The sequence below is a fragment of the Pogoniulus pusillus genome, chromosome 17 (assembly GCF_015220805.1).
Source record: "Pogoniulus pusillus isolate bPogPus1 chromosome 17, bPogPus1.pri, whole genome shotgun sequence".
Classification (NCBI taxonomy): Eukaryota; Metazoa; Chordata; class Aves; order Piciformes; family Lybiidae; genus Pogoniulus; species Pogoniulus pusillus.
In genome coordinates this window covers 5478738-5505799 of record NC_087280.1, presented here as the reverse complement: position 1 = coordinate 5505799, position 27062 = coordinate 5478738, and the positions used below count along the sequence as shown (strand labels likewise).

General features: G+C 40.4%; 1 protein-coding gene across 2 annotated transcripts in view; it reads left to right on the top strand.

Moving 5' to 3' along the window:
• Nucleotides 1–23082, top strand: part of USP3 (ubiquitin specific peptidase 3) — a 38772-nt gene extending 15690 nt beyond the window's left edge. For both annotated transcript variants that reach the window (XM_064157379.1, XM_064157381.1), the window contains 14 exons: nt 139–199; nt 2353–2484; nt 9061–9144; nt 10642–10723; nt 12701–12783; nt 13670–13783; nt 14354–14467; nt 17968–18114; nt 19536–19642; nt 19758–19838; nt 20313–20431; nt 20553–20666; nt 20754–20821; nt 22182–23082. In XM_064157379.1, coding sequence (XP_064013449.1) covers nt 139–199; nt 2353–2484; nt 9061–9144; nt 10642–10723; nt 12701–12783; nt 13670–13783; nt 14354–14467; nt 17968–18114; nt 19536–19642; nt 19758–19838; nt 20313–20431; nt 20553–20666; nt 20754–20821; nt 22182–22347 — 1472 coding nt within the window. In that variant the 3' untranslated portion in view covers nt 22348–23082. The remainder of the gene's footprint in view (nt 1–138; nt 200–2352; nt 2485–9060; nt 9145–10641; nt 10724–12700; nt 12784–13669; nt 13784–14353; nt 14468–17967; nt 18115–19535; nt 19643–19757; nt 19839–20312; nt 20432–20552; nt 20667–20753; nt 20822–22181) is intronic.
• The last annotated feature ends 3980 nt before the right edge of the window (nt 23083–27062 follow it).

Genomic DNA, 27062 nt, shown 5'->3' with positions numbered 1-27062 from the left:
ACTGGATATCTTATATAACTGTGCTGCTAAGGTGGAATCAGCAGAGCTGTTGCTGGCGCTCTACATGTGTTACACAACTGTAATATCAGAGCCAATTCATTTGCCTTTTTTTTCCCTCCCCTTTTAAATCTTTTATAGTGTGCCGGTCAAATAAAAGCCCATGGGTCTGTCTGACGTGCTCAAGTGTACATTGTGGACGGTGAGTACAAAGTGTTAGAGTACAAACCTTTTCATCAGATCTTTGTCTTTTTCTTTTGTTGCTTGAGTAAGAGGCAGTTCACTTTAAATTTTCCTGAATCTTTTGTAATTCCCTAGAGTAAACTTTTCATGATCTCATCTAACAATGTATGTTTATACTAAACACACTTCTTTGCTGCCTTATGAGAATTTGGAGATTATATTCCCCTTGTTTTCCAACAGAGAACTGTATAGTGAATGTGATTGCTCAGCTCAAAAAGTGTCTGGAGATCTGCCAATTGAGTGGTTTATTGCAAAGTTCCATTCTCTAAAAGATAATTTCTATTGTAATAGGATGAAACCAATAAGAATTTTTGGAAAATCACAAATCCAACAACAAATAAGTTGCTGGTGCAACCTATTTCAAGAAAAACATCAGCTACCTAGCTTAGACAGAAAATAACCTTAAATGTACTGTAGTGTAGTTTTGGAGCAGAGTAACTGCCATAAAAGTACTGGCAGAGTACACCTGGATTTTGTCTGTATTTGTAGTTGTACACCAGAAGAACTTGCAGAGGTATGATGTAGTCAGTGGTGTTATTTATTTGGCAGGATAATTGTAGAAAACTTGCTGGTAGATAAATATTTGATATGCATGTGTTGAAGAGAATGCAGTTAGTGTTCATGTTCAGACAGTGCCTGAGATGTGAACATGTTTTCATCTGCAGGGTAGCATCTGTGCTAGTGTGCTTTTATTCTGGAAAAAACATAATTAAATTTAGGGACTTGGTCTTTTAAAGTGGTTTCAATAAACTGCAGCTTTTGTTCCTTTGATCTGTGTAGCAGTTAAGTGGCGTGATTTTTATAATGTCTCTTGTTCAGAATATTAAGCCCAACACCCTTTAAAAAAATCTTTTTATTAATCTAGAAATTTATACTTGGTGAGAGCTTGGAGAGGGGGAAATTACTCCATGTTATGTGATGGTGTGAAATAAATGTTCTGGAATATTTTACTAATTCCTGTTTTTAAAAAAATACTATTACTCTCCATTTAGGACCTTTTTTGTGTGCAGTTAATGGGTATCACATTTATTTATGTAGTTTGTTTTGACTTTCCAAACTGCTTCTGTCCTCAGAATGGAGAATAATTGAATGGGAAGAATGTAATACACCTTGTAACAGGAGCACTTCTGTTCATGAAAACACATATTCTTCTGTTCAGATGTTTGAGATCAAAGGAAGAGAAATAACACCTTTAAGGTCTTCACTTAAAAGTACATCCTCTGAGTTAGAGCATTTGGGCCATAACTGTGTTAGAGCAGCAGAGCATTTCTGGTGGGAGCATAGCTTTATAAACCTGTCATTTGCACTGTCAGGCAGAAAACCAATTCCTGCAAGCACAACAGTCTCCCTTGGGTTATGGTATAATTGCTGCAGCCTTCTGCCAGCACAGCAAAACTGGTAGTGCTGTGGCTTGAGTGCCTTGCCCAGCCCAGCTGTCTTTATCAGGATTGGGTACACCTGCACAGGAGACCAAGGGTGGCATACAAAGCTCTTCATGTGGAGCATGTGCAGAGCTCCTGGATAGCATTTACTGAGTTCAGCAAGCAACAGACAGGGAGGAGGGAATTCACCTGAGGTCTGGCCCATACTCTTGCAAGTGTTAATGATTTTCAGTTGATAGTAGAATGCTCCAGTATTAAATTATGTTGCAGAGTGGAAAAGAGCTTGAAACAGACATGGTTTCATATGGGGGTGAGTGCACTGTGAAAGCAATCACAAACATGGTGAGTGCTGGGTGGAGAGGAAAAAATATAGCTTTAAGAAACATTTATGGGAAAGCACACAGAGAACTAACCACATCACAGATATGGAAGAAGAGGGCTAGTAATTTTCTCAGCTGTGAAGGTGCATCAGCCTGTTATTGGCCCAGATCCTGGGGTCTGGTAGAGTAATGCCTGTTTGTGGTCACTGTGGAGGAGATGGAGGACAACATGGAAAGAGGTAAAAAGTTAGAGAATGGAACCAGTGTTTTCACACAGATTAATTGCCTATTTTAATAATGGTATAAGTTTTGGATGCTTATTCGGCTGCTCTTTTTGTTGTTCCAAATAAATTTTGGATGAGTAACTGTTTCATAAGACATTTTGGGTTTATTTTATTTTAATTTTTTAGGTATGTGAATGGCCATGCAAAAAAGCATTATGAAGATGCACAGATTCCTATCACCAATCATAAGAAAACAGAAAAACAAGAGAAAGTTCAGCATACTGTGTGTATGGATTGCAGTAGTTACAGTACATACTGGTAAGGATTTAAACATGTAATTTTACAGCCTTTTACATGCTAGAAGGTGAAAGCTTTAGATTCTTGTGAAGCATTGTGTTACACATAGTTTTGAGCACTTTCTCTCTTGATTTTCAGACCTAACTGCTTAAAAACAGTTCTGAAATAACCCTTTACTTCTGCATGTGTATTGTAGTATTGGTGGTGGATAAATTCCTGTTTCAAATGACTACACAGTAATTTTCCAAAATAAGTGCCCTTTATGTGGTTTTAAGTTGGTTTTGTTTGCTCTGGGATATATTGAGAACATAACCCTTTAACTGCAAAAGGTTCTGTTTGCTTGCAGTTAGCTACTCCTTCCATCAAATTTGTGCACCTTTCACATGTCCCTTATTTATCAGAATATCAGAAGGTATGGTAATACACTATAGTTTGTGCCCAAGAGGTCAGAACTTGCAGTCTATATGTCTATGTTGTGTATGGTGGTTTTTTTCCTCCCAGTATTAAATTGTTCTTTACTCTGAAAGAAAAGCTTTTTTCTTTTGGAGATTTGTTGAAACCTATATGAGTTTGGGAAAGTGATGGATTATATTGAGATGCAGCATCACTCTGGCAAGATTAAGTACCAGATCACAGAAGTGATTCTTTCAGCAGAAGAATGCCCTGGGCTGGTTTATTCTATTAGTTTCTTAGAGTGAGATATGATAATTCTTTAGAGATGTTTGATAGGTACACTGGTGATGTTGGGTTCCCCATCTTGTTTGCCTGAGACCCAAGCCTATTGAAAGCAATGATTTTTTGAGTTCAGCATCTTCCATCGTCTTCACTCGTAAGCAAAACTATTGACAGCTGCTTCTCCCCGTTTAGTGGTAGCCTCGTGGTGCAGCATGGCACTGCAGGGTTTGAACAGTGTGTATCTTGGAGAAATCCATGTTATGATCTTGTGAAATTACTGAGTTTATAGCTCTACCGATGGATGTTTTGTTCAAACAATTGGGTGTACATTTTCAGAGAAGCTTAGGTATCCAGTTTAATGAGGGATACTTCTGTAAGAAGCATTTTTATCCCCTGCAAGTGAAAACACAGTCCAGTGGTCTCACCTGAAGAGCAACTCAAACATTACTCAAGAACAGTGCATGCAGCTGTATAGATGTTAACCCTGGAAGAAGCATTGAGTAGCTTTGTGATGTATGGGGATTTTGCTTCTATCTGGTTTATTTAAATTGCCAACATTTTTTCTGCCCTATGTGAAAACAGTGTTCTTCTAAGTGATTCATATGCACAAGTTACCAGCATTGGAAGAGTCGTGGGAAGCTAATGCCACTTTGCTGATTAATGCTGTTATCAGCTCAGTTCTGTGTTGTGGCTTTTTGTTTGAAGTATGACCTGTTTTGTAGTCAGTTTGAAGATAATAATGTGGAGGAATTTTAGCAGGGCATTTGAAGTCCTGATTATATCTCTATTTACTATGGCAATTAATATGCCTGACATGCTGAAGCTTGGTGAGTTACCCTGGCAAGTCAGAGCACCTCACTGACCTTATCCCAAAGCCTGTGTGGACATTACAAAATGGCAGCAGCCAAACAGAGGACTTGGGGATCTATTGCTGTTACAGACTGTGCTTGTTTGTGACGTGCAGGTAGGCAATCACTCAGAAGGCTCCTGGTGTTTGACAGCATATTTGTGGCAGGACAGATGAGAAGCAGTTCAGCATGTGATGTCTTCTGCTTTAGTCATAGTAAGGCTTGAATTGTCTGGGTAACTGCAACTAAATGCAGATGACTTTGCGTTGGGGAGTTCCTGTTTTGTGTAACTTACTAGCAAAATCTAATTCTCCTGCACTAACATGAAGCTGAGCAAGTTTCAAAAGCAGTGTAACTTGGCTTTTCTACCTGATAATTAGAAAAAGATACCTGCAGTTGTTGCTGTACTTTTGAATTATTTTTATTTTTCAGTGGAAATGAGTTCGTATGTGTAAAGCTGAACTAGGAAGCATTCAGACCAGCTTCTGCAGTTTCATTTCAAGCTACTGTAGGATCTGCTTTCAAATAGTGCTTGCCAGTTAAAGCAAATAGTTGGATGAATTTGAGTCATGGCTTGTGACCATGGGGAGTGAATTTTGAAATGTTACCTGCTAGCTGCTCTGATGTAGACATGAATCTAGTAGACAGTGCTGTATTTATGTAATGATGTTTCTTTAAACCATACTTGCATTTAAAGAGTATTATTTTATGCAAGTAAATGGATATTTTTATGAAGTAGTAGCTTTTTATTTGCAGTTTTGTTTACTATGCAGAGTGGGGTAGAATATTTTTGTTCCATTTATATCTTATGGATCCCACTTCACTGTGTTCCGTAGCAGGTGAACTGGCCTCTATGGGCTCTTTTCTAAGCAGAAGGTATTTAATACTTTCCTTTTCTTTCCTTATGCCATGTCATAAACTTTGATGCAGCCATGAAAGTACAGGGTTTGCCTTTGCTATTCATGTTAGTCCAAGGGGAAGAAATACTATGTGACTGTTTAAGCTCCCATGGGTTACTGAATTTGGTTTCTAGCTCACATGCCATCTCGCTGTAAACCAGAACCGGATCAAGCAGTCTCCTGTAATTGCACAGCAGTGTGGAAATCTAGGTGTGCATATTTTTCTTTATGTGATCACAAACTTTCAACATAGCTTTGAAAGGAAAACATTTCACTTCTGTTGAGAAGGTGGTTTATTTTTATTTAATCTAAGATGAGATTTTTATTGTCTTTATGAGTTAAGTAATATTTTGGAAAATACAGGCATGCTTGGGGTATCAAGTATTGGGCAAAAAGAGCTTTTCTTTCCAGAGAGTTTTGATCTTTCTCCTGTGTCCTCTTACTCACAGTGGAAAAGTTGAGAGAATGTTTTATTTATTATGAGCTTGTGGACAACTCTTTTCTTGGTTCTTGAGTCACTTTTGAGGCAGTAGATGCAATACTAGATCTTCAGACTGATCTATTTTTCAGACTTAAGCATTGAGAAAAACAGACTCCTGAATTCCACTTTTTGGAGGTAATCAGCCTTTTGGTTAATTGGTACTAAGCACAAAGAGTTCACACGAAGTACAGATCCTGGTTTTTTTTCCTTCCTCCTCAAGCTATTGTGTGATGTTTTAACCTGCCATGTTAGTGATGGGCTTTCTGTGCACGAGAAGTAAAATGATAGGTATAAGAAGTCTGCTTCCAGAAATCCATTTCCTGAAAGAGGGCTCTTGTGAAATTATTTTCCCTATGCTAGTGCACAGAAGGAGAAAGGCTGCCCTGTTCATGTATTTGGATAATGTTTCCCTTGTTCATTCAAACCCAGACACAACTTGCAGGTCAGATTGCTAACCTGTTAGCCTTCTCATTGTCTCATAAAGGGACATGGTTGTGCTAATGTCCCACTTCCCCCACAGTCTAACTTAATGTCAAGGACTTAAAAAGAAATTTCTTAGTCCTTTTGTTTTTGTGGTGGCTGTATTTACAAACCAGACAAACTGTGACTGAGCATCCAGAAATGAGGTTGCTTAGGATTATTATTTTTGCCATTGTACAGCCAGTGGAAATTAAGGTAAAAAGACTCTTATCAAGATAGTAAAACTTGAGTTTATTCAAATAAGGTGTTAGTGCAACTAAGGAAACTCAGATTCTTTTAATTTTTCTTGTCCTGTAATCAAACTCTTCTGTCAGGACTTTTAGCGAGGCATGAGGTTCTGAAATGTAGTGAAGCAGCCAGCACTAGGCATAAGTGTTCCCCAGAGCAGAGCATACATTCACTGGCTTCTTGCCATTTTAGCAGCAAAGGAGGCCAGGAATGACTGGGCCTTGGAGGCGTCAGAGGTGCTAAAAATAGAAAGTGTATAGAGAGGGAAATACTGTGCTGATCCATGTAAGGGATCCTCCTCAAAATGAAGAATCTGTCCTGACAATTGTTGGTGAAAGCTGCTGGTGGTGTAGAACTGCTGTATGCAAAAAACGAATTTGTAGTAATTCTGAGGAGGATCACAAGTTAAACATCTGTTTTGAATGGTAGCTTCACAAATAGCAGGTAATCTCTCAGCACGTTGTGTTCAAGGTGTATGGCCTTAGCAAGTTGTTAAGCTATAATCATAGGAAGTAGTCTATGCTTTGCTTACTTCATTTATCCAAAATAGATTGGTCGTGGTTATATTATGGCCAGTAGTAGTGCTGAATCCTCAGTGTTGCAAGGGAGGGTTTTTTTAAAATTGCCCTTTAGAAAGAGAAATAGAAGAAGCTTGTCTTGGTTTTGAGTGAATATTAAAATTGTTTCTACTATTGTAGGGGCTGTGACATTCCAGTGGTGTGTACTTGGTTTTGTTCCTCCATCTTGGAGAAAGGGCTAGCTTACACTGTGACGTCACATATCAGTTATGTCTTTACATAAGACTGAAAATAAGGTTAATACAATCTTTAAGGCATGGGAGCAAGTACTAAACTATCTTTCAGCAACAAGCTGGCCCAGAATCTTGAAATAAGCTTTCATTCCCTGTTTGTAAATGTTAATATCTGCACAACTAGAGTAGCACTGCTGTTGTCCTAGTACTCCTGGGGATGTGGGCCGTACTGTATCCACCTGTACTATATTTATGTGTCAGCAAAGCTGGCCTGTCTAGTTTGCTCTGCTGGTTGTCCTTGAGGTGTGGTGTCCTGGTAGAGTGGCAAATGCAGGAGTACTACATTAGGTAATGAGGTGACTGTCAGGGGTGAATAGGATGACTTAAAACATGGATGAAAAACAAGCACATTTACAGACTTCTTCCTCCTCCAAAACTAACAAGGTGTGTGGCAATCTTTAAAAACAGAAGAAACAGTATACTACTGGTAAGAGAAATCTTAATGTTTTCTGTATCTCACATAAGTACCCATAAAAGCTGTGTTCAGTGCTTGGTAATCTCTTCCTAGAGGTAACACCCAACAGAGATCCTTGGACACACTATCTTACAGATACCCTTCAGTGGCAAGGGCCTTTACTTTTTCAGCTCTGTAGTCTTCTCAGCATTTCTGTTTCTGGCTTTTAAGGGGTTTCTGTTCTTCCTGCTCCCCTTTCTGCTATCCCATCCCTGCATACAGGTGTTGTCTTTATATCACAAACAGAAGAAAAGACATGGATTAGAGGGTTCACGTTACTCTGGGACCTCTCCTCACTCTTTATGAGGGCAGAAAATAAAAGGGATTTGAAATATAGACAAAAAGCAGCAGAAGTTAGTGACATCCTGCAACGGTGTCCTCCTCTTGATAGTTTTCTTTGCTATTGTCTCAATTTCTCCAAAGGTGTGTACTGGAGTTTTACTTACGCTCAGGAAAATAATTAAATAAGATGCAGGGGTTTTGTCCAGCATTCCCTAAAAGACCCTCCTTTTCAGAAATGATCTATAATTGTTGCCTGTGTGCACTATGTGAGGTATGAGAAGCCCACAGATTGGATATTGTAATGAGGGCCTTTGGTTCTTGGGAAGTATGAGATCAAGCCCTACGAGGAGAGGCTGAGGGAGCTGGGATTGTTTAGCCTGGAGAAGAGGAGGCTCAGGGGTGATCTTATTGCTGTCTACAACTACCTGAAGGGTGGTTGTGGCCAGGGGGAGGTTGGTCTCTTCTCTCAGGTGGCCAGTGCCAGAACGAGAGGACACAGCCTCAGGCTGCGCCAGGGGAAATTTAGGCTGGAGGTGAGGAGAAAGTTCTTCACTGAGAGAGTCATTGGACACTGGAATGGGCTGCCTGGGGAGGTGGTGGAGTCGCCGTCCCTGGGGCTGTTCAAGGCAAGGTTGGACATGGCACTTGGTGCCATGGTCTAGCCTTGAGCTCTGTGGTAAAGGGTTGGACTTGATGATCTGTGAGGTCTCTTCCAACCCTGATGATACTGTGATACTGTGTATTACACTATAGACTGGTGCAGCTATTCTTTCTGCCAAGAGGCCATTTTGATTTGGCTTCATGTTACATTAGCTTGGAGGTGGGGAAGATCAACTGCTCTTTTTTTGCTCAGGTACTTTTGAACAGTTACCCTGAAAAGCTCAAAATACTAGCTTAAGTTTGTAAGAGTTTCCGTGTATATGCAAACTGTATGAGAGATTTGAGTGATGTTTGTCATTAAAGCCCCAGGTGTGAGTTGCCAGACTTGTGTGGCTTTGGACAAATCATGTAATTTCTTCTTTCAGTAGCAGGAACTTCTACATGTGTGCCTGATCAGCACCTCAGGTTTTAAAGATAGCTCTCCAGTATTAAAATAGCTTGACCTGTGCTATACATTAATAAAACCATTGTACTCTCATTACCTGATGTCATTTAATCTTCTCTGATCTTCTGTGGATTATCTACTAATGCTGCTTTTGATTAGAATGGATGTATGAATTTTGCTTGAACTAGAAGCATAATGTTTCTAATAAAGAACTGAGAGAGAAGAAAAGTCACAGTGCTTGTACCTTCTCTTGCTATAGGAAAACAAGCTCAATATGTACAGTTTCCCTCTTCCAGTGAAACACTTCAGTGCTTCCTGCACCCAGGTTGGCATGACAGTTTGGGACTACTTCGTTGGAATCCTTTGCAAGTTCTGATAAATGTTTCTCTTGCAGTTATCGCTGTGATGATTTTGTAGTCAATGACACCAAGCTGGGCCTCGTACAGAAGGTCAGAGAGCACCTACAGAACTTGGAAAAGTAAGTGGTTTGATTACATCCACACTGCATTGAGACTGGACTTAAAATAGTGCATTGCTTAAGTGGTATTTCTTGAGCCGTCTGTGTCTAATGCTGAGACCCTTTTGATCACTAAAAAGCAGGGATGGAGAATGAGTGCATTTAACTCATGTCTTGTGATTTGATACTTACACAGTGAATCTTGTAGAAGCAGCATGTGGTGAATATAGGAATTTTGGTACAGATTTAACTTTCTTGCTACTTAGTCTGTCTTCTTATAAATGGGAGAGAAGTTCCACAATGGAATCATAGCTCTGCCAAAACCAGAGTAAGGTTCTGGAGCAGAGACATTTAAGTGAATGCAGATGAAGTAGTCCTCATACTAATTGCCTAGTTTAGTTTAGTTTCCAAAGAAGGCCAGTGAACTTGGAATTGTACGGAATAGACATGTTGTGCCTCTGCCCTTATCTGGCACCATTCCACTGAAAAGGAGATACTGCTATCTTCATGCTGCAGATACTGTGGCTGGTGCTAGATAGCAAAGTCTTCTGAGCTTGCTTGGAAAACTTAAGTAATGCTAAGTAGAAGTACATGTGAATTTAGTGAATATCCCAGAGTTCAAATGGGGACTCCTGCTAAGAAACTACTGTGCTTTTGGGAAGTCTAGATTCTCCCTATTTGTGTCACTTAGTCTGTAGGTAATACTAGTATCTTTACTGTTTTTCCATTCTCTTTGATCTTGAGTGAAGATGTTTAAGTATAATGAGTATTTTGGAAATGTCCAGGAGAAAAATATCTTTGAAGGGTCAGTGATACCCTGGAGGCTTCTGCTGCCTTTAATGACAGGTGTTGAATGTTCATTTAAAATGATGAAAAAACTTCACACTAAAATCTAAAACAAATCACAAGGTTGCTGTTGGGTTTTGGGGTGTAGTCATCAATTGATAGACCTGAGATGCCAGCAACTTCCAGTGATGTGAAAAAGAATAATTAATTTTTCTCATCACTTTGTCTTATTACACAAATGTTATAGCCTCATGTATTGTTAGTGAAGTAAGAGAAGTCAGCTATGATACATCAGTGCTAGCACCCGAGATACTTTTGAGCTTGGATAACTTTACTTTTTCCTGATTCTTTTTGAAGCTGTCTTTTTAAAGGCTCAAGTGATTCTACTGACAGAAGTATTTCTGGAAATTTCTACACTAAGTATTCTGTTGATTAAGGGAAAAGATGAGTATTTTAGATGAAAAGTTGTGTGGTAGTAAGGCCACTCTTCAGGGCACATACAGTAGCGTACAATTATCTCAGACACGAGTGGTGAAAATAGGATGATGTCTGTGCTCTGAGGGATGCAAGCTATTTTGAGGCCTTGAAAAGCATATGTTGCAGTAAGGAAGCTCTTTGCTGTCCTTATGGCAACTGATGGCAGATGGGCAACAGCTAAGTGTTTAATGTGGTCATGACATTTCACACAGTATTTTGGTTTTGTAACAAGTAACCTCTTTTACTTTCCAACAGTTCAGCCTTTAGATCAGACAGACATAGGAAAAGAAAACTATTGGAAAATTCATCTCTGAACAGCAAGTTATTAAAAGTAAATGTAAGTACAGCAGGTCTGGTATGGTGATTTTAAGGGGTTTTCTAAATCTCTTAAGGGTTATATTTGGCCTGGACTTGAAATACTTAGAATCAGTTACTCAAATTCTGCTTGGTGCTTCTCATCATCGGACCACACAGCTAGAAGAGCCCCTTCTCACAAAACAATTTTTCTGCGTTTCTGTTGACCTAGACTTTGAGCTTCCCTGTGCTTAAGAAAGGGTTTCATGTCAAGATGGAGCTTCAGGGCCGTTTGAACTTGATGGGATCAGCAAAATTGGAAGGAGCTAGTACCTATTGGGATTAAAAAAGGGGTAGGCATTAAGACTTTTCTTTCCAAGCAGACAGAGGGGTTTTGTCTTGTCTTTGGGTGGTTGGTTTGCTTTGGCTTTTTTCACAGTGCAAAAGGCAAAGAAGCAGGTGCACTTTCTTTATCTAGATGGATAATGGAGTAATTGTTGGGGAAAAAGTAAATGATACAAATATTTTTTTTAAAAAGCTTCATAAATCCTGCTTTTCAAAGGAACCATGGAGTATTCTGAAAGCTTTTCCCCCTCGTTTCTTACCTTCCTTCTATTTTAACTTCACATCTACAGAACAGCACCTGGAGGAGGACAATTTAGCCCTTGCTGGGTAGCTGAAGGGCACAGTTTCTTCCAGACAAAGAATGCCCCAAACTAAATGTTTCTGTTTTCCACTTCTTTCTGTTAAGGTTGTTTCTAATTTTCATAATTTATCCCAGATTTTAGGGAGGGAGAGGGAAGATACTGACCCAGTTTTAGGCAACTACATCATTTTCACAAGAGTCTGGTAGAGCAGAGCTATTATTCCTTGGCTCTTGAGACTGCAGGACAGCAATGTAGTAAATGTGAAATGAAGTAGTAGCTGTCTTAAGCTATGAGGAACAATTACCTGATTGTGGAGAGAAGTTCTTGAGAGGAGTTTGAATGGAAATAAGAGGGTGGGGCAGGAGCAAAGCTAGCAAAGTTAGCTGCTGGTTTGCAAAGTCTGCAGGGGTTTGGCTACTTTAAATGTGCAGTACCTATAGTCAGTGTAGAGTCGTATGCTTCCTCTGTTGTCCCAGTCTGGGAGTGAAAGAGGAAGCCTGGGAGAAACAGTGGGTTGTTTTCTCTTGATATGGCAACCACAGCATCATTATCTGGAAAACTCAAATAAAAGCTAGAAGGAAAATTCTGGGCAACATTTAGGTACGGAGAAGGAATCAGAAAGCATGAACTTCATGCTGCTTTTATTCATCTTGGTCTGTGCTGTTTTCTCAGTTGGATTAATCCTTGAGTATTGCCCGTGGCACATGGAATCCTTATCTATTAAAAACAGGGCCTTGCTGTCCGCATTTCTTTTCCTTCTCCCAGCCCACCATGAAGACCAAAGAGTAAGCTCATCTGTGGGTAACATTGCTCTAACCTGTTGAAACTCCTGAAGTGTAAATAGTGCGTTTTTGTCCTTCATTCAGCATATTACTTTTACTTGACTGCTTCTTTCCTGAATAAGTGCTGTTGTCCATCTTTAAAATACACCCCTGGCCACCACAAAACACTACCAAGACAGCAGGCTAATGCTGGTGACTTAAAACCAATCTGCAGGCTGCCATACTGCATATTAGACATGGCATTAGGTGGATAAGGATTGGCACTTCCATTTTTCAGAGGCCCTTTAGGGAAACTGCTTTCTGGTTCTCACTGAACATTATTGGAGTGTAAATATTTAACATATATCCCACACAAACTCTTTACAATAAAAGCCTGATTGACTGCCCTATTCTAGATTTATTTGCACAGGAAAGGACATAGTACAGTTTTCTGCTGGCAGAAATGAGTAAGAAACACGTTTCTTCTCAAGGCAGCTTGAGCTGGTGAGGTGGTTGCTTTGGCTTGAAACTGCTTTGTAACAGCTGTGTGAGGAGAAAGTGAGAGAGCACTTCAACTGTGTGAGTCTTTAACTTAACTGTTCTCTTTGCCAGGGAAGCACCACTGCCCTTTGTGCCACAGGCCTTCGGAATCTGGGCAATACGTGTTTCATGAACGCAATCCTTCAGTCGCTCAGGTACCTGCCAAGCATTCCCCATGTCTCTGGGAGTGGTGGTGTGCTGTAGCACTAGGCAAATGAATTGGACAAATTACCACTGTACAAAAGTGTACCTGCATTTGCGGGAACAGGTGTGTGCAGATACCACGAAGTTGTCAGTGTGAGGGACTTCTGTGATGCAGCATTCCCCAAGAAGCCAGCGGTGTCCTCAGTGGAAAAGGAGACTCTCCTGTCATTGCTGAGGCTGTTTAGACATGTTGATGCTTATGGTCACTGTGAAAGCAGACACAACACACTGAAGGATGGGATCTCATGGCAGTAGGTAGGAGAACAGTTTCTGCAGAGCTGAGATGCTAGACTTTATTTCCTTGCTGCCAAGACCATCACTGCTCTGTAATTATCCTGTTGAATTTATGAATTTGCCTTCTGGGAGACCTAACAAGATAGACTGCAGCAGGACTAATTGATCTCTGTTTACTATCGTTCAGGGTTCATTGGCAGGAGCTGGGGCACATGCTTCTTGTTTTTGGTTAGAGGGACTGTGGTGCAGAGGTTAGAATTTATAGGAAGGAGTAGACATGAAGTTAACCTCCTCAGCAGATGCAGTCTGGTTTGTTAAGGAATGCCTTGCAATAACCTGCCTGTAATGGCATCTTAGTCAAAGCGGAGCCAAAGTGCAGTGATTTCAGGCAGCTGGGATGAAGGTGATGGTATTTACAGATCTGCTCAGTCATTTACAGCAGATGAGTATTTGCTCAGAGTATTTCTCATCTCCTGAGTTGCCATCCATTATCAGTTCACGAAGCTGTGTTTGTGCATCTCAAAAGAACAGGGTCCAGCATATAAAATGTTCTCTTTATTCTCTGCTCTTCAAAGGTTTCATTTGTTTCTCCTTTTTCCCTAGTAACATACAGCAGTTTTGCTGTTACTTCAAAGAGTTGCCTGCTGTGGAGCTGAGGAATGGGAAGACAGCAGGCAGGCGAACTTACCATACCAGGAGCCAGGGTGATAACAACGTGTAAGCTGCACTCTTCATGTTAGCACTGAACCTCACAGGAAACAGCAGGTGCCCGAGTAACAGAACCACTGCAGGATTTCAGTGCTGCAGAGTCATACACAAATCATCCATCGGGGCCAGTCATGGAAACATAGTTGGCTATTTACATATTATATAAGCTGGTGCTGCAGGGGTGAGCAGTTAGATGTATGAGAAAGCACTGGAGCATAACTGAAGGTAAATTTAAGGAGTGCTGCAGACTTAACTCCAGCTGAAATAGTTGTGGAGATGTCTGCAATTGAACATACTAAAATAAACAAATCAGAGAAAGTGGTTCACAAGCTGTAGCTTGTTTGGGTGGGTGTTAAAGAGATGTGGATAGATTGGCAGGTGAGTACTCAACATATGGGAAGGAATTCTCCTAACCTGTGTTATGGATAGGATTTTGAACATAAAATCTTTGCAGTAATGATAATTATGTTTACCTTATTATTACAGTCTTAACCAAAGTATTTGTACCACTGATACAGTAAACCAATAAGGATTATAACACAGACTTCTGATAATCACCAGCTTTTACTTATTTTCCAGGTCACTGGTGGAAGAGTTCAGAAAGACACTCTGTGCTTTATGGCAAGGGAGCCAAACTGCGTTTAGTCCAGAGTCTTTATTTTACGTTGTTTGGAAAATCATGCCAAATTTTAGGTAAGTTGTGTAAAGTCAGAACAATGTTTGTGATTGCAGCCTTGTATTGCTGGTGTCCTACTCTAAAATTTGCTGAATCTATGGCATGCAGCTTCCCATATGCTGACAAGTACACTTTGAGAGGAATCATCACTTCTGTCAACAGCTTTCCATTTATCAGTAGTGCTTTTTTGTCCCTCTGCTCTTCTACCTTGGCTGCAACAAGAAAGCAATGTAGTCAAGACTCAAAAAGGTACAGCACCTACAGGACTAATGGCAAACATGCTGGCTGAAACTTCCTTGATTCTCTCAGAATATTGTAGTCAGCAAACCAAAACAAGGACATCAAATAAGGGCTACAGGAAAAAAATCTTGTGCATAACAGACATTTTGTGCCTATATGGACAAAAAAGACAATAAAAAGAAAAGGAAGAAGCATATTACTCACGTAAATCAAAGTATCGTTCCTCTCCAAGGTCTCCCTGCCCTGGCCCCTGATCCTATTTCAAAGGAGCACTGAAACCTGTTAGGATATATTGTGGTGAAGGTAAGTTGCTCCATGTTCACAGATAGTAAAGATGTTCCGTTACATCTCCAGCAGTGCTGAAAAAATGCTGTGAACACATCTGCTCAACATGTAACCGTAGTGACTCAAGTATCTTGATTTTGTTCTTCACACTGCCAAATATGTTTCACTTGGCCTATGAGAATCAAGGAAGTTTAATACCAGTAGTTGCAAGCAGCGACAGAAACACAGAGAAACAACTATCATCCATAATGTCCTTGACCAGTTTCCTTATTAGTGTTCACTAGAATTCTTGCTAGACTGAGAAGACAGTTCATTCAAGTTCCCCAAGCAAATTTTCAGCCCTGTGGGTTCTATCACAGCTTTTCTAAAAACAGTGCTGTGCTGTTGGGGTTTTCCCCCTTCCATTTTTATTCTCAGTTAGCTGGGAGCATGTCTGTGATTAATTGATGAGAACTCATTACATCACATAGAGATGTTTGGTAGATACCTACTCCCACGTGGTCGAGGGAGAAAATCTGACTTTGTTCAGTGATTAATTATACCTGGTCCAAGCTAATGATGATACAGTTACAGTTACCATTCTACCTTGTGCACTTCTTATGAGGTCAGGAGAAAAAGATGGATGGACATTGATGTGAAAGAAAGCTGGAGCCAGTAGCATATTAACAGCAAACCAGCCCATTGCCTTGTGCTTGTGCAGCCTGAAGTGATGGGATAGAGGGAGGAAACTTGGTTGGAAACATGTTTTGATTGTTTTAGCCCAGAGAAGAGTTCAGTTGTTCAAAGCACTTTGTGCCTGCTTCCAAAGACTGCAAGTCTTCTTACAGATTAAACTGCTACCTGGTGCACCCCGTGGCCTTCTATCTCACATTGCACACAGGGAGTAGAGAACATCATTTGTAGGTACTCCAGGCACAGCTGGAGTGCTCCTGGGCTCTGCTAATGCACTGGAGGTCCTTGTCTGTGACAGTCAAGCGAAGCAGCTGCTGCTGTCCTTCTGCTGCATTCCAGTATAGTTCATAGTCTCATGCTAAGCTGCAAGGCTTGTATTGTGCTGCTGTATAAATAGCATGCCTCCTTTTCCTAGTACCTGTTCCTGTGTACAGCTGCATCTTGTTGCCAGTAGGGAAAGGAATGTCAAGGTGGGCCTGGAGTGAATTGCTTCAGGTGGATGGCTGTCAGTTTCATTACATAAGCTGCCTGTCAGAGAAACGCTGCTTTTTGCCAAAGGCCAAAACGATCAGTGTTTGCTTTAAACAGTGCATCCTCTCATCATCTTTTAAACATCTGTATCTCTGCTTTTCACAAATCCTAATAATTTAAATCTGTAATAACATTTGAGTTTCCAAGTACACACACCAGGAGCACAAGTACCCATGTGGAATGATTCCCAAGGTGATTTAATCAAATTTGTTGCAAAGCAAGTGTGCTATGTATCCTGCAGAGCTCTTTTATGAGGAAAACAATGTTGAATAGATGTCTGCAGCAAAGACATCCCATAAAGTTTACTTGAACTATTATGATCATTCCATGTTTATTAAAGTGAAGGTATCTCTATTAACTAAGCAAATCCTGTTATCTCAACTTCAAAATTACCCTAGGATGTCTACACTTAATGTGCAGCTTTTCAGTGGAGTTCTGTTACCACTGTGTCACAATAATGTATAATTATTTTGCAACTTTGGGAGAATGTGTCTTAGTTTTGGTTATACAGGAATCTGGCCTGTTGAACCAAAGCAGTGGTTCTGTGTGCTGCTTGTGCTGTTGTAAAAGGTAGGTGATGCTGCTGATATCTTTCAGGGTGCTGTAAGATCTACATATATGTGTTGGGATTTCTGCTGCTAGTTTGGAGGAAACCACTACTAGAGTTGTACAAGATTAAAAGACATTATTCCATTTTTACTTTGTTACTTCTTTCAAATCCTTGTGTAGGACAGATGCACGTTCTTCATTAAGCACATCAGCCTCACATTAGGTAGCTATGCTGCACTTACTCTGTTCCCATTTCTCTCCAGCTCTGGGTACTGTGCCATGAGTCTTGTGGACCTTCTCTCTCCCTTGAGCACTAATAAAAGGCAGTTCCAGACATTCCTGTGTGTTTATTTCCCATACTTAATGTGGAATAGTGAGGAGGAAAAAGGGCAGGGAGGCATGACAAAGCAGCTTAGAAGAATGGAGGACAGGGAGCCAGCTCTACGTCATAGGCATGTTTGTAACTAGGCCTGCAAAGACTTGCACATAATGATGTCAGCATTGCACAAAACTTCCAGTTTCACTGTGTATGCTTCCTTGTTTCGTTTCAGCATAGATCTTATGGCAAACGAGTGGCAGTTGTTTGTTATATTTGATGCATGATTTAGTCTCAATAACATATTTTACTCTGTTTACTTCAGTGAGGTGTGTTACTGGTGAAATAATGACTCTTAGAGCAGCACTGCTGCTGGTAGTATGATACATCTGAGACTGGAACCCTGTCAAACCAAATCTAAATGCTCAACAGATGCTCTGGGTAAACTGCCATTCCCTCCCTTTCCCAATAAATAGTGTGTGGGTTATGCAGAGGAGGTGCGCAGTTCTGAGCATGGCTATAGAGATCAGTAGCAGAGACTGAGGCTGGTGAGGCCAATTACCATGTACCTGTGTTATCCAGAGAGGTGAGCCACATGTCTGAGATGTCTCCTGGTGTTTGCTAAAGGGCCTCTTTCTGGTTAAAAATGTCTATTCTTCTGTGTTTCTTCATCCTCAAAAAGAGATATGTGGAGAGGACATGAGCTGTGAAGAGACAGAAGTGCTTAGTTTGTCTAGGTGTTGCTGTGCCTTTCGAAAGGCTACTTGTAAAGCCTTTCTGACTGCAAGCATGCATGCCTCTGAAACCTGTTCAGCAGCATGAAAGAAGCAAAGGTTCTGTCATGTGACCCTGCTGCTGAGTGCTGGCACAAGAGCAACCTGTGTACTTGGTAATTCTTTTGCTGTTGTTTTCTTTTCTCTTAAGGGGGTATCAACAACAGGATGCCCATGAGTTCATGCGTTACCTTTTGGACCATCTACATCTGGAACTCCAGGGTGGCTTCAATGGTGTCTCACGTTCAGTAATTTTGCAAGAAAATTCTAGCCTGTCTGCAAGCAACAAATGCTGCATGTAAGAAATGCTTTTTAATTCCTTCAAAATTGTATTTCTTTTGTATGGGTCTGTGTGGTGGATTTAAAATTTTAGCTTTGTGGTTCCTTCTTAAGTTCCCTTCAGTGCCTCCGTAGAACCTGCAGTTCAGTAATCCCATATAACCTGCATCTCACCACTCTGTAGCATTTCTAAGCTGCAGGGTATACAAGGTTAGTATCCTCTAGGATGTGCTTCATTTCAAAAGGAAGTGTCCGAGGTCAGAGTTTTTCACAGGTGTGAGTGACATACAGGCGAGGCTGTAAACACATTTTAGTTCATTCGTCTTTCAGAAATAAAAAGAACTTTGTATTTTCTGTTCTGTACCCTTAAAAGATTTTTTTTTCTAGTTGGACAATCTCATTGTCTTAGTGTGATTACATAGCACAAGAGGAAAAAGAAGTAGCCAAGTAGATTTAAACTGTCAGTGGACCTGGATAATAATAACTGAGCAATGCAAGTGACAGTTTGAGTCAGTCAGTTCAGACTGTGCTCTACCACAGTTATATTGCTTTACTGATGCTGTAAAATCCCATGACAGAATCTTAAAATGTTCTTGGAATTGAAGTGTATTTGAAAACTAAACCGATTTTGTCAACATCTTGACTGTTCAAACCCAAGGAGCATTTAAACTTGATTTTAGCAGCTACTCCAAATTTGTCTGGAGAATGGCTGTTCAAATGCACAGTGAGGTGGAGTAAGCTGCCTTCTGTTGAGCAAATGAAGGTCAGATACACTCAAATGCCTACAGTGAAGTAATAGAATATTCTGTGAATGCTCTTCCTGGGCAGGAGTTTATTTGGGTAACCATTTCCTTCTGCTTAGCAAGAAGTGTTCAGATTAACTGTAAAGATGTAGGTGGAGTGCAGATGAAGAACAGGTTTCTGCAGACCAGCAGCATCCAACCTGCAAGCTCAGACTGGCAAGTTTAGAAGCTATATAGTAACAGTAACTTACTCCTTTTTGGTTTTTTTTTTGTAAACTGAGAGATGCGATTGCATTATGTAAGTTGCTAAAAAGATTGAGTAACGACAGCATAGAGAAGGGTGACAGAACGTTAGTTTCAAAAACGTCCTTAACTATAGTTAAAATACTGTAGCCCTGAGAGTGTCAATTCTCCACTCTAGAAGTGGAAATCAACTACAGTATTGCAAGGCTGAAACTTTGAGCATCTCCTTAGAGTATGTTTAGCTCACCCCCTCTTTGGGTGCACGATAAAGCAGAAGTAGTAAAGCAGCCAAATACTTGCATTATACAATTCTGGGGTGTGTGAAATGCCTGGTGGATGAATTCAGTCACTGCTCTGCCTGGTAATAGTGAGTGGTAAGCAGTAAAGTGAAGCATGATAAAAATGAATCTCAGACATTCTGACTGACTTCACCTCTCTGATACGGTTTATCTAGAAATGGAGCATCTACTGTTGTCACAGCCATTTTTGGAGGCATTCTGCAAAATGAAGTCAACTGCCTAATATGTGGGACTGAATCCAGGAAGTTTGACCCATTCCTAGGTAAGATGTCTTAAAACTGGACATATTTTGATGTCATGTGACTAAACCAGAGTAGTAGCCTGAAATGGTTCAGCGTTCATTTAGTCAGCCCTAATTTTATTTTTTTGTCTTGCAGACCTGTCACTAGATATTCCAAGTCAGTTCAGAAATAAACGTACCAAAACCCAAGAAAGTGGACCAATGTGCACACTGAGAGGTAAGAACACTTGAATACTGAAATCAGTATCACAACTAAGCATATACTCTTCAGCGTACCTGCTTGACAGGAGCCAGGCTTTCTCTCTTTTGTACCTAAAACAAGTATCTTTGAAAGTTGAATGTTTTGGTAGAAAGTAAGTTTGTTTCTTTTGAAAATAGTTTGTTCTGAATGTTGGACACAGTCTTGTTTGAAAGATGAGGATTTCTTGAATGCCTTTTTCCCTGGAACTGCTCCTAGCCTCTGTACTCAGGAAGAGAGAATGCTGCATGTTACATCAGGTTCTTGTATTAAAACACGTAATAACCTAGCTTTTATTCTGCAGGGATGTAGGTAATAACTAGAACAAATGCAGAAGATACACAAACCTTTTCTATATTGGTGTACTTGTTGCATTTTATGTTACAAAGGTCACTTGATGTCACCTTTCTTTTGCGTGGCTGTTTTAGATTTTTGTATCTTGTTCTTTTTTAGATTGTCTTCGCAGTTTTACAGACCTGGAAGAGCTTGATGAGACAGAGTTATATATGTGCCACAAATGCAAGAAGAAACAGAAGTCCACCAAAAAATTCTGGATTCAGAAACTACCAAAGGTTTGTATAAGCTTGAAAAGTAACTGTGTGACAATATGGCCAAGAACAGTTGAGCCACCTAACCCTCTCAGAGGCAGATGTCTCCCTCTAAAGCATCCTTTTTTCTTGTTTCCGTCCTTAGGTGCTATGCTTACACTTGAAACGATTTCACTGGACAGCATATCTGAGAAACAAGGTGGATACATATGTTGAGTTTCCCTTACGAGGCTTAGACATGAAATGCTACTTGTTAGAGGTATGGAGACTCAGGATTTGTGTCTTGATTACAAACTATAGTAGGTGCAATTGAGATCTGAATTGTTGTCTGTCTTTTGAACCACAGCCTGAAAACAGTGGCCCAGAAAGCTGCCTGTATGACCTCGCTGCTGTTGTTGTGCATCATGGCTCAGGGTGAGTACATAAAATAACTTGCTTCTTGGCAGAGACCTTCTCCCACCTGGAGTACATGCTTTTCTGGACCTAGTGAATGTTTTTATTAGTGGAAATAAACATAAGCTAAGCTGAACTATCTTCAGATAGATTTGCACAGTTATTCCTGTGAATGCTCACTGGCAGTATTTGGAGGTAGTCTAGTTCCTTCAGAAATGGTAAGCCCTAAACCAACAGAGCAAATCAAGGGGCTTTGCAGAAGTTAACACCTCATTTTGAAAGCTCTTTGTACAAAGCAGAATACTATTCCCTTTCTTGAGTCACTTCAAAAGGCAGATGTGCCTTTCTGCTATGAGTGCGTGTGTGTGCACACTTGGAGCAACATGCAGTTAAGACTGGCACAGTGAAAGCAATCATCTGGCGTTTACCTTCTCTGCTATGGGAGTAGATGCCAAGACTGGCATATATATTCATATATGGAAGTGAAGTGGCTGGATGTGCTGTAGTCTGCCCAGCCCTAGGTAGTCTGTTGAGACTGACAGTAGCAGGGAGAGGAAAACTGCTTATCCTGACAGAAACATGTTCTTGTTTAGGCAACCACTCTAAGGGTGTGAGCTGTGTAAAGCTACTAACGCAGCAGTTCTGTTCAGAAAGTCTCTTCTACTTGCTCAAGGGAGAAAGGTCTGGAATCTTAGACAGTTACTGAAGGCAGCCCCTTCAGCACCACGCAGTGCAGTCAACTGATGTTCGGCTGTAGGAAAGCTGGTCATTAGACTGGAGTGAGCTGGTGGGAACCATTGCTTATGTCTTAGAATATGTAAGCAAGTGAAAGCAGGGCACTGAAGCTTGATAGGATGTAGTTCTCCTATGTTAGATATAGGAAATATGGCTCTAAGAAGTGGATCAGCTTTTCAGGATGAACTTGGCACATCTTCTCCTTGGTCATCTGAGATTAGTTTTGCTGTGAGTGCTTTTGGTTATGTTTAGACTGTGAGCCTCTCTAAATCTAAATGGGAAAGATTTCTTGGAATTGCAATTTTTATAGCTAATGCTTCCAATAACAGGTAATGGCCTACATAAAAAGTAACTCTAACATAACATTTTATTGTTGCAAGAAGTCCTGCTTGCAAAAACTAGAGGTTGCTAATATGAAATACCATTAAGCTCATCCCAGTGAGCAGTTACTGTACTTAATGTATTGAGAACTTGAAGCCCCAGAGTAAGAAGGGAAACATCTTACCAACAATTGCTGTGGAAGGCTGTCAGTTCTTTTCTTCCTCTTGTTCCTGGCAAGTCTCTTAGCCCTAACAGAAACTGCATCAGAGAAGAAGGTGGTCTGTCTCCTAATTGTCGTTTCTTTCCTCACCTTCCCTGCTGACAGCGTGGGCTCCGGACATTACACCGCATATGCCGCTCACGAGGGCCGATGGTTCCACTTCAACGACAGTACTGTAACTCTGACTGATGAGGAGACTGTGGTAAAGGCCAAGGCCTACATCCTCTTCTATGTGGAACGGCAAGCCAAATCTGGATCAGACAAACTTTAATACCTCCTTTTTAATTCTTACTTATCAAGTCCATCGGACAAAACATTTCCATTTCTCCATAAATACTTGATCCAAGACTATTAATTTCATTGTGCACTTTTCAATTTCCTCTTGTGGGTTTTAGTTTTGTTGTGTCAATGGTAGCGTCTGACTTACTGAACTTGGACACAAACTAACTTTTTTAGTTATAACAGAAAAACCTCAGCAGATTCTGATTTGCTGCTTTAGTTGTGGTAACTCAATTTTTTTATATATATAGATTCATGAAATAGTTATTTGACTTTTTTTTATATTGTTTTCAGTTCTCACTTTCTAAAGGCACATTTACATCAGAGAAGCTTTCTGTCCTCTTTACAAGCAAGATAAATGTGCTTCTGATTTTGAAGAGCAATACAACTTGATGCTGTTCTTGCAGCTCTTGCATAGATAGGATTTTAATCTGTTTAAATCAAAGAACTGTTTGCACGTACTATTTTCCCTCGTGCAAGAACAGTGACTTCTGAACAATCGTTGTGTGCAGAAGAGAGGAGAGGTGGCATCATTAAGTAGACCAGGTAATTGCTGCTATATTGGTGTGTATTCAGGCTGCTGACTTTCAGGAATCATTGTAAATAAAGAGTTGCTTCAATTGTATCAATCCTGCAGTTTAATTCAAATATTTCTCATGTATGCTCTGCCCCTCCTCCTTTTTAATTATTTTAAAAATAACCTTAAAATACAGAACTATATAAATTATGTTGAGATTTTTTTTTTTTAACCAAACCTGAATTGCCTTAGATCTCTCTCGTGTTAGATTGTCATCCTGAAATGTGATCAGGACCACTTTCTTGCTTGGAAACTTGGAGGCTTCCTGGCAGTGGGACCCCAGCCTTTCTTCCTGCTAGAAGCTGTGAGTACAGTCCCCAAGGGTTTTGTGAAAATAGTCTTAGGTGTCAGCACAGGTCCTGTCCGTGAAGTACTGGAGGTCACTTAGAGCAGAAAGGAAGCAGGTGGTGCTGCAGAGGCTTTCCATTGCAGTTGAAGGGAAGATGCTCAGTGTCACAGGAGCCTGCTTGGTGGGAGGGGATGTGCTGAGATCAGTTTGTTGACTGGGGGAGGTGCGACTGCTATGCATAGGCCCTGTGTAGGATCTTTATTTACAGCCTTTACATAAATACTGAAGGTACCATACAACTTCTAAAACTTGGCTATGTAATGGAGAAATTTTTTTGTTAACTGCTCTGAATTTTAGCTGTACTGCTATTAATTTTTTTAATGGTAAGCAAGGAGGAAGCCAAGAGTTGTCCTCAAAACCTGAAATTTTACAATTGCTAAATTTCATTCTCTTCCCTGATCCCATCCTTTTGTAGACAGCTCTCAGGTGCCTAGTAAGGAACTGGACACTCCTAAAATCTCAAAAGCATGGTAGTTAAAATAGAGTCACATCATCAAACAGCAGCTATTTGTTGTGATGACAGTAAAATACAGTAACTGAAAACATGAAAGCACTCAGGTAAGACATGATGCTTCATTTTAGTTAATGCTTTTGAAAGATGTAGCACACAGTAGAGATTTCCCTGCAGATTGTACCATGGCTCATCCTGCTGCACACAGTGCACATCAGTTCCCATGCTGTGGGGTACCTGCTAGCTCTGCACTGTTGTGTACAGAAATCAGTGAAGTCAGTCACATGGTTTTTAAATTACACTGTCATTCTACACCAGGAAAGAAAAACTGGCTTAACAGAGACCTGTAGAAAGCATTCAGCACTGTTAATGGCATATGAACATGTAAGCTGTACACGAGTTGTAAGCTACAGTATTGATATATTAAGTGACATCAAAGGTTTTCTTCTGAACAGTAACAGAATAAAAAGAACCATTCATGGCTTGAAACTGTAGACAGTCACCTACCATTTCTCTGCTTCTTGCAGCCAGAGCCTTTCTCTTTGGCACAACAGGTAGCTGTTACATTTTATACAGGCAGAAAAAGATATTGAGAGACTTCATTGGTGTGCAGGGCAATTGAAGTATCTTACTGCATGATTACCCTTAAGTGCTGCCTTACTGCTCACAGTTAGCTGGGGAGTTAAGTAGAGTCCCTCCATAGCTGTGTTTTCTGTGTGCTACTTGGTTTGCACTGCTTTTAGAATTTGAGCTTTGAGAATACAAAGCTATAAATACACAAAGCGCTATGGGCCAGAAGCAGTGTTCTTGCAAACTAGTGATGTAAATGTGCCTTTCTCTATCTTTCGAACCCTAAATTTGTAATCTTGAGCAACATTGACTTACTTTAAGCAGCTCCTACGTCTTCAGTTAATTTTTGGGGTCAGAGTTCTGTTCTCACTTCAGCATTTCCTTTCAGTAACATTAAGGTCTTGGGCAATGGTCCTTCCTAGCATGGACCATTTGAGACAGCCATGGAAACACAATGCAATCAATCATGTCAGGCTTGTTCTGGCAGCAGGTGGTGACAAGGACTCAGCCATATGCTTCACTGGAACAAGGACTTTGTAAATCCTTTCCTAATTTAACGTACTCCCACTGCAAACCCAGATGGACAGTATGAACAGTTTGTTGTGGCAACACAAGTATTTCTCTTCCTGGTGGAGAACTTTGCTTATCCACTGTATTCTATTCAGTGTGGTGTCAAAAAAAAAAGTAATTAAGCACTGAACCAGTAACATATACTGCACCTGGCCTAGTACTACATTTTTAACCTTACTTGTATAGCCTATATTTATCTACGAGCTGAGGGTGGGGGATGGAATATCTCATTTCATTTAAGCCAAATGTTTCTCTTCTACTTATTGATGATCATAGTACACACTAACTGGCAAGAATTCTTTTCTTGCCTGTGACTGCTCTGCAAGCAACAACTGCTCTCTACAGTTCAAAGCCTTGCATCTTTTCCACCAAAATTTGGAAAGGTTGTCCTTTTGTTAGTAATTGTTTCACCATGACTACAACTGGAGATGAGCTTTATGTAAAACAAACCTGCGGAATGTCCAGTTCTCCAAATACTTCTGCTTTAGTGTGCCGCGTAGTGAGCTATTAAGTGCAGCATTATGCCAAACTCTAAGGTAGTTGTGGACAGAGCTCCTTCTCATTGTATAGGCAGAAGGTGCTTTCCAGGGAGAGCTTAGCACTGTCGGACAGACAGGGACAGCGGACTTGTGTGCAAAGCAAGAGGCCATTTGTAAGGACTTGACTAAATCAATGGAAAACATAAGACGTGTTGAAAAGTTTCCCCAACATGTTTCATTACTGATGTGTCTGTGTCTTACTGATGAGGTAATCAGCACCTTGAAAATTGATTCCAATGTGCTTTAGGATATCCTCAAGTACTGTAGTGCCATAGTTGTAATTGTTTACCATTAGAATCTAGTGTGTAATTTTCAGTGAGGATTACTGACTGTGCTCATCTTGTGTGTTCCTGGAGCATTTCCAGGTTGAATGTGAATTATAGCTCATTCACACTGTGTTTATGGAAGATGTGCCATTAAAGTGTCTCCTTAGAAAAATGAAGCTCCTCTTGTCCTTTTGCAGGCTTGTAGAGTATCAGCAGCATAAATCCATTTAACACAGAGCATTTTACCCTATTCTGGAGAAAACAAAGCAAATTCGCAATGGGAATGCTTCAAACAGCGGTAGCACAACTTAGCATCTAAACCCAAAGAGGACCTCTGTTAAAGGGTCCTGTCACCCAGTAACTGTTAATTTTTCTGTCAGAGGGTGGTGGATGCCCCTGGTGTGCTAGCACTGGTAAGCTTGTCATTCAACTTCGCTTGTTCATTGCTGCCTTGGGTTTTTTTATAAATAACCTTCTCATCTGTGGTAGAATTCTGCGTAGCCTCAACCATTTACACCTGCTCAAATATGAAGGTAAGATCTGAAATGAATGAGCAAGATGGAGAATGCCAATACGAGGATGAAGGATGCAAACTGGGAGGCGCATCATGAAAGCTGCTCTTTTGCAGTGACTGGTATTTGTAAACACATCTACTTGTCCCTTTCATGCCTTCAATTAAGCTCTCATGCTAATGGCCAGAGCTCGTTTCTGAGTGTGGGTAGGCAGCAGGAATCCTCTTATTTCAAGGAAAATAGTAAACAACAAATGCTATGAAACAAAAAAACGACTGGCAAGCTTTAGCAAAGCCTACAGTATATGACAGAAAATGTCTGACCCTGAAGAATTGAACAGAGGCGCAACTACTGGGTTTTGAGTCACTGTATGTAACCATAGACATGACTCAAGCATTGGTAAGAAGCTGAACTGTCAGATTGCAAACAAATTCCAAATCTTGTTTTTCAGAACTAAATTTCAAACTATATTCTCAGGCTAAGAAGGAAACACCTCTGTCACATTCAAAGTCGATTCAAATGCATAGGTACATAACACCTCCTGTGGCTACTAAAAATGCAAGCTGCTTCAAAATCCCTGCAGGGCAGTTTACATTTTAGTATCTACTAATCAGTTGAATGTACTATTTTCCAGAGAGAAGCTGGGTATAAACTACTTCAGTCGTGGGAAATTGTATTTCACAAATATGAGTTAGAGAGCTGTTCATTGTTGCTTCTAATTCCCACCTGTCATTTGCTGTAGCTTTACTTTTTCTTTTAGGAGCTACTTCCTGCTACAGTTTCTCTCATTATTAGTAAATGAATCCTTTTATTCTTAAAACCAATTTTACATATCTTTTTCCCTGCCAAGTCTACAGGAACCAATCTACCTCT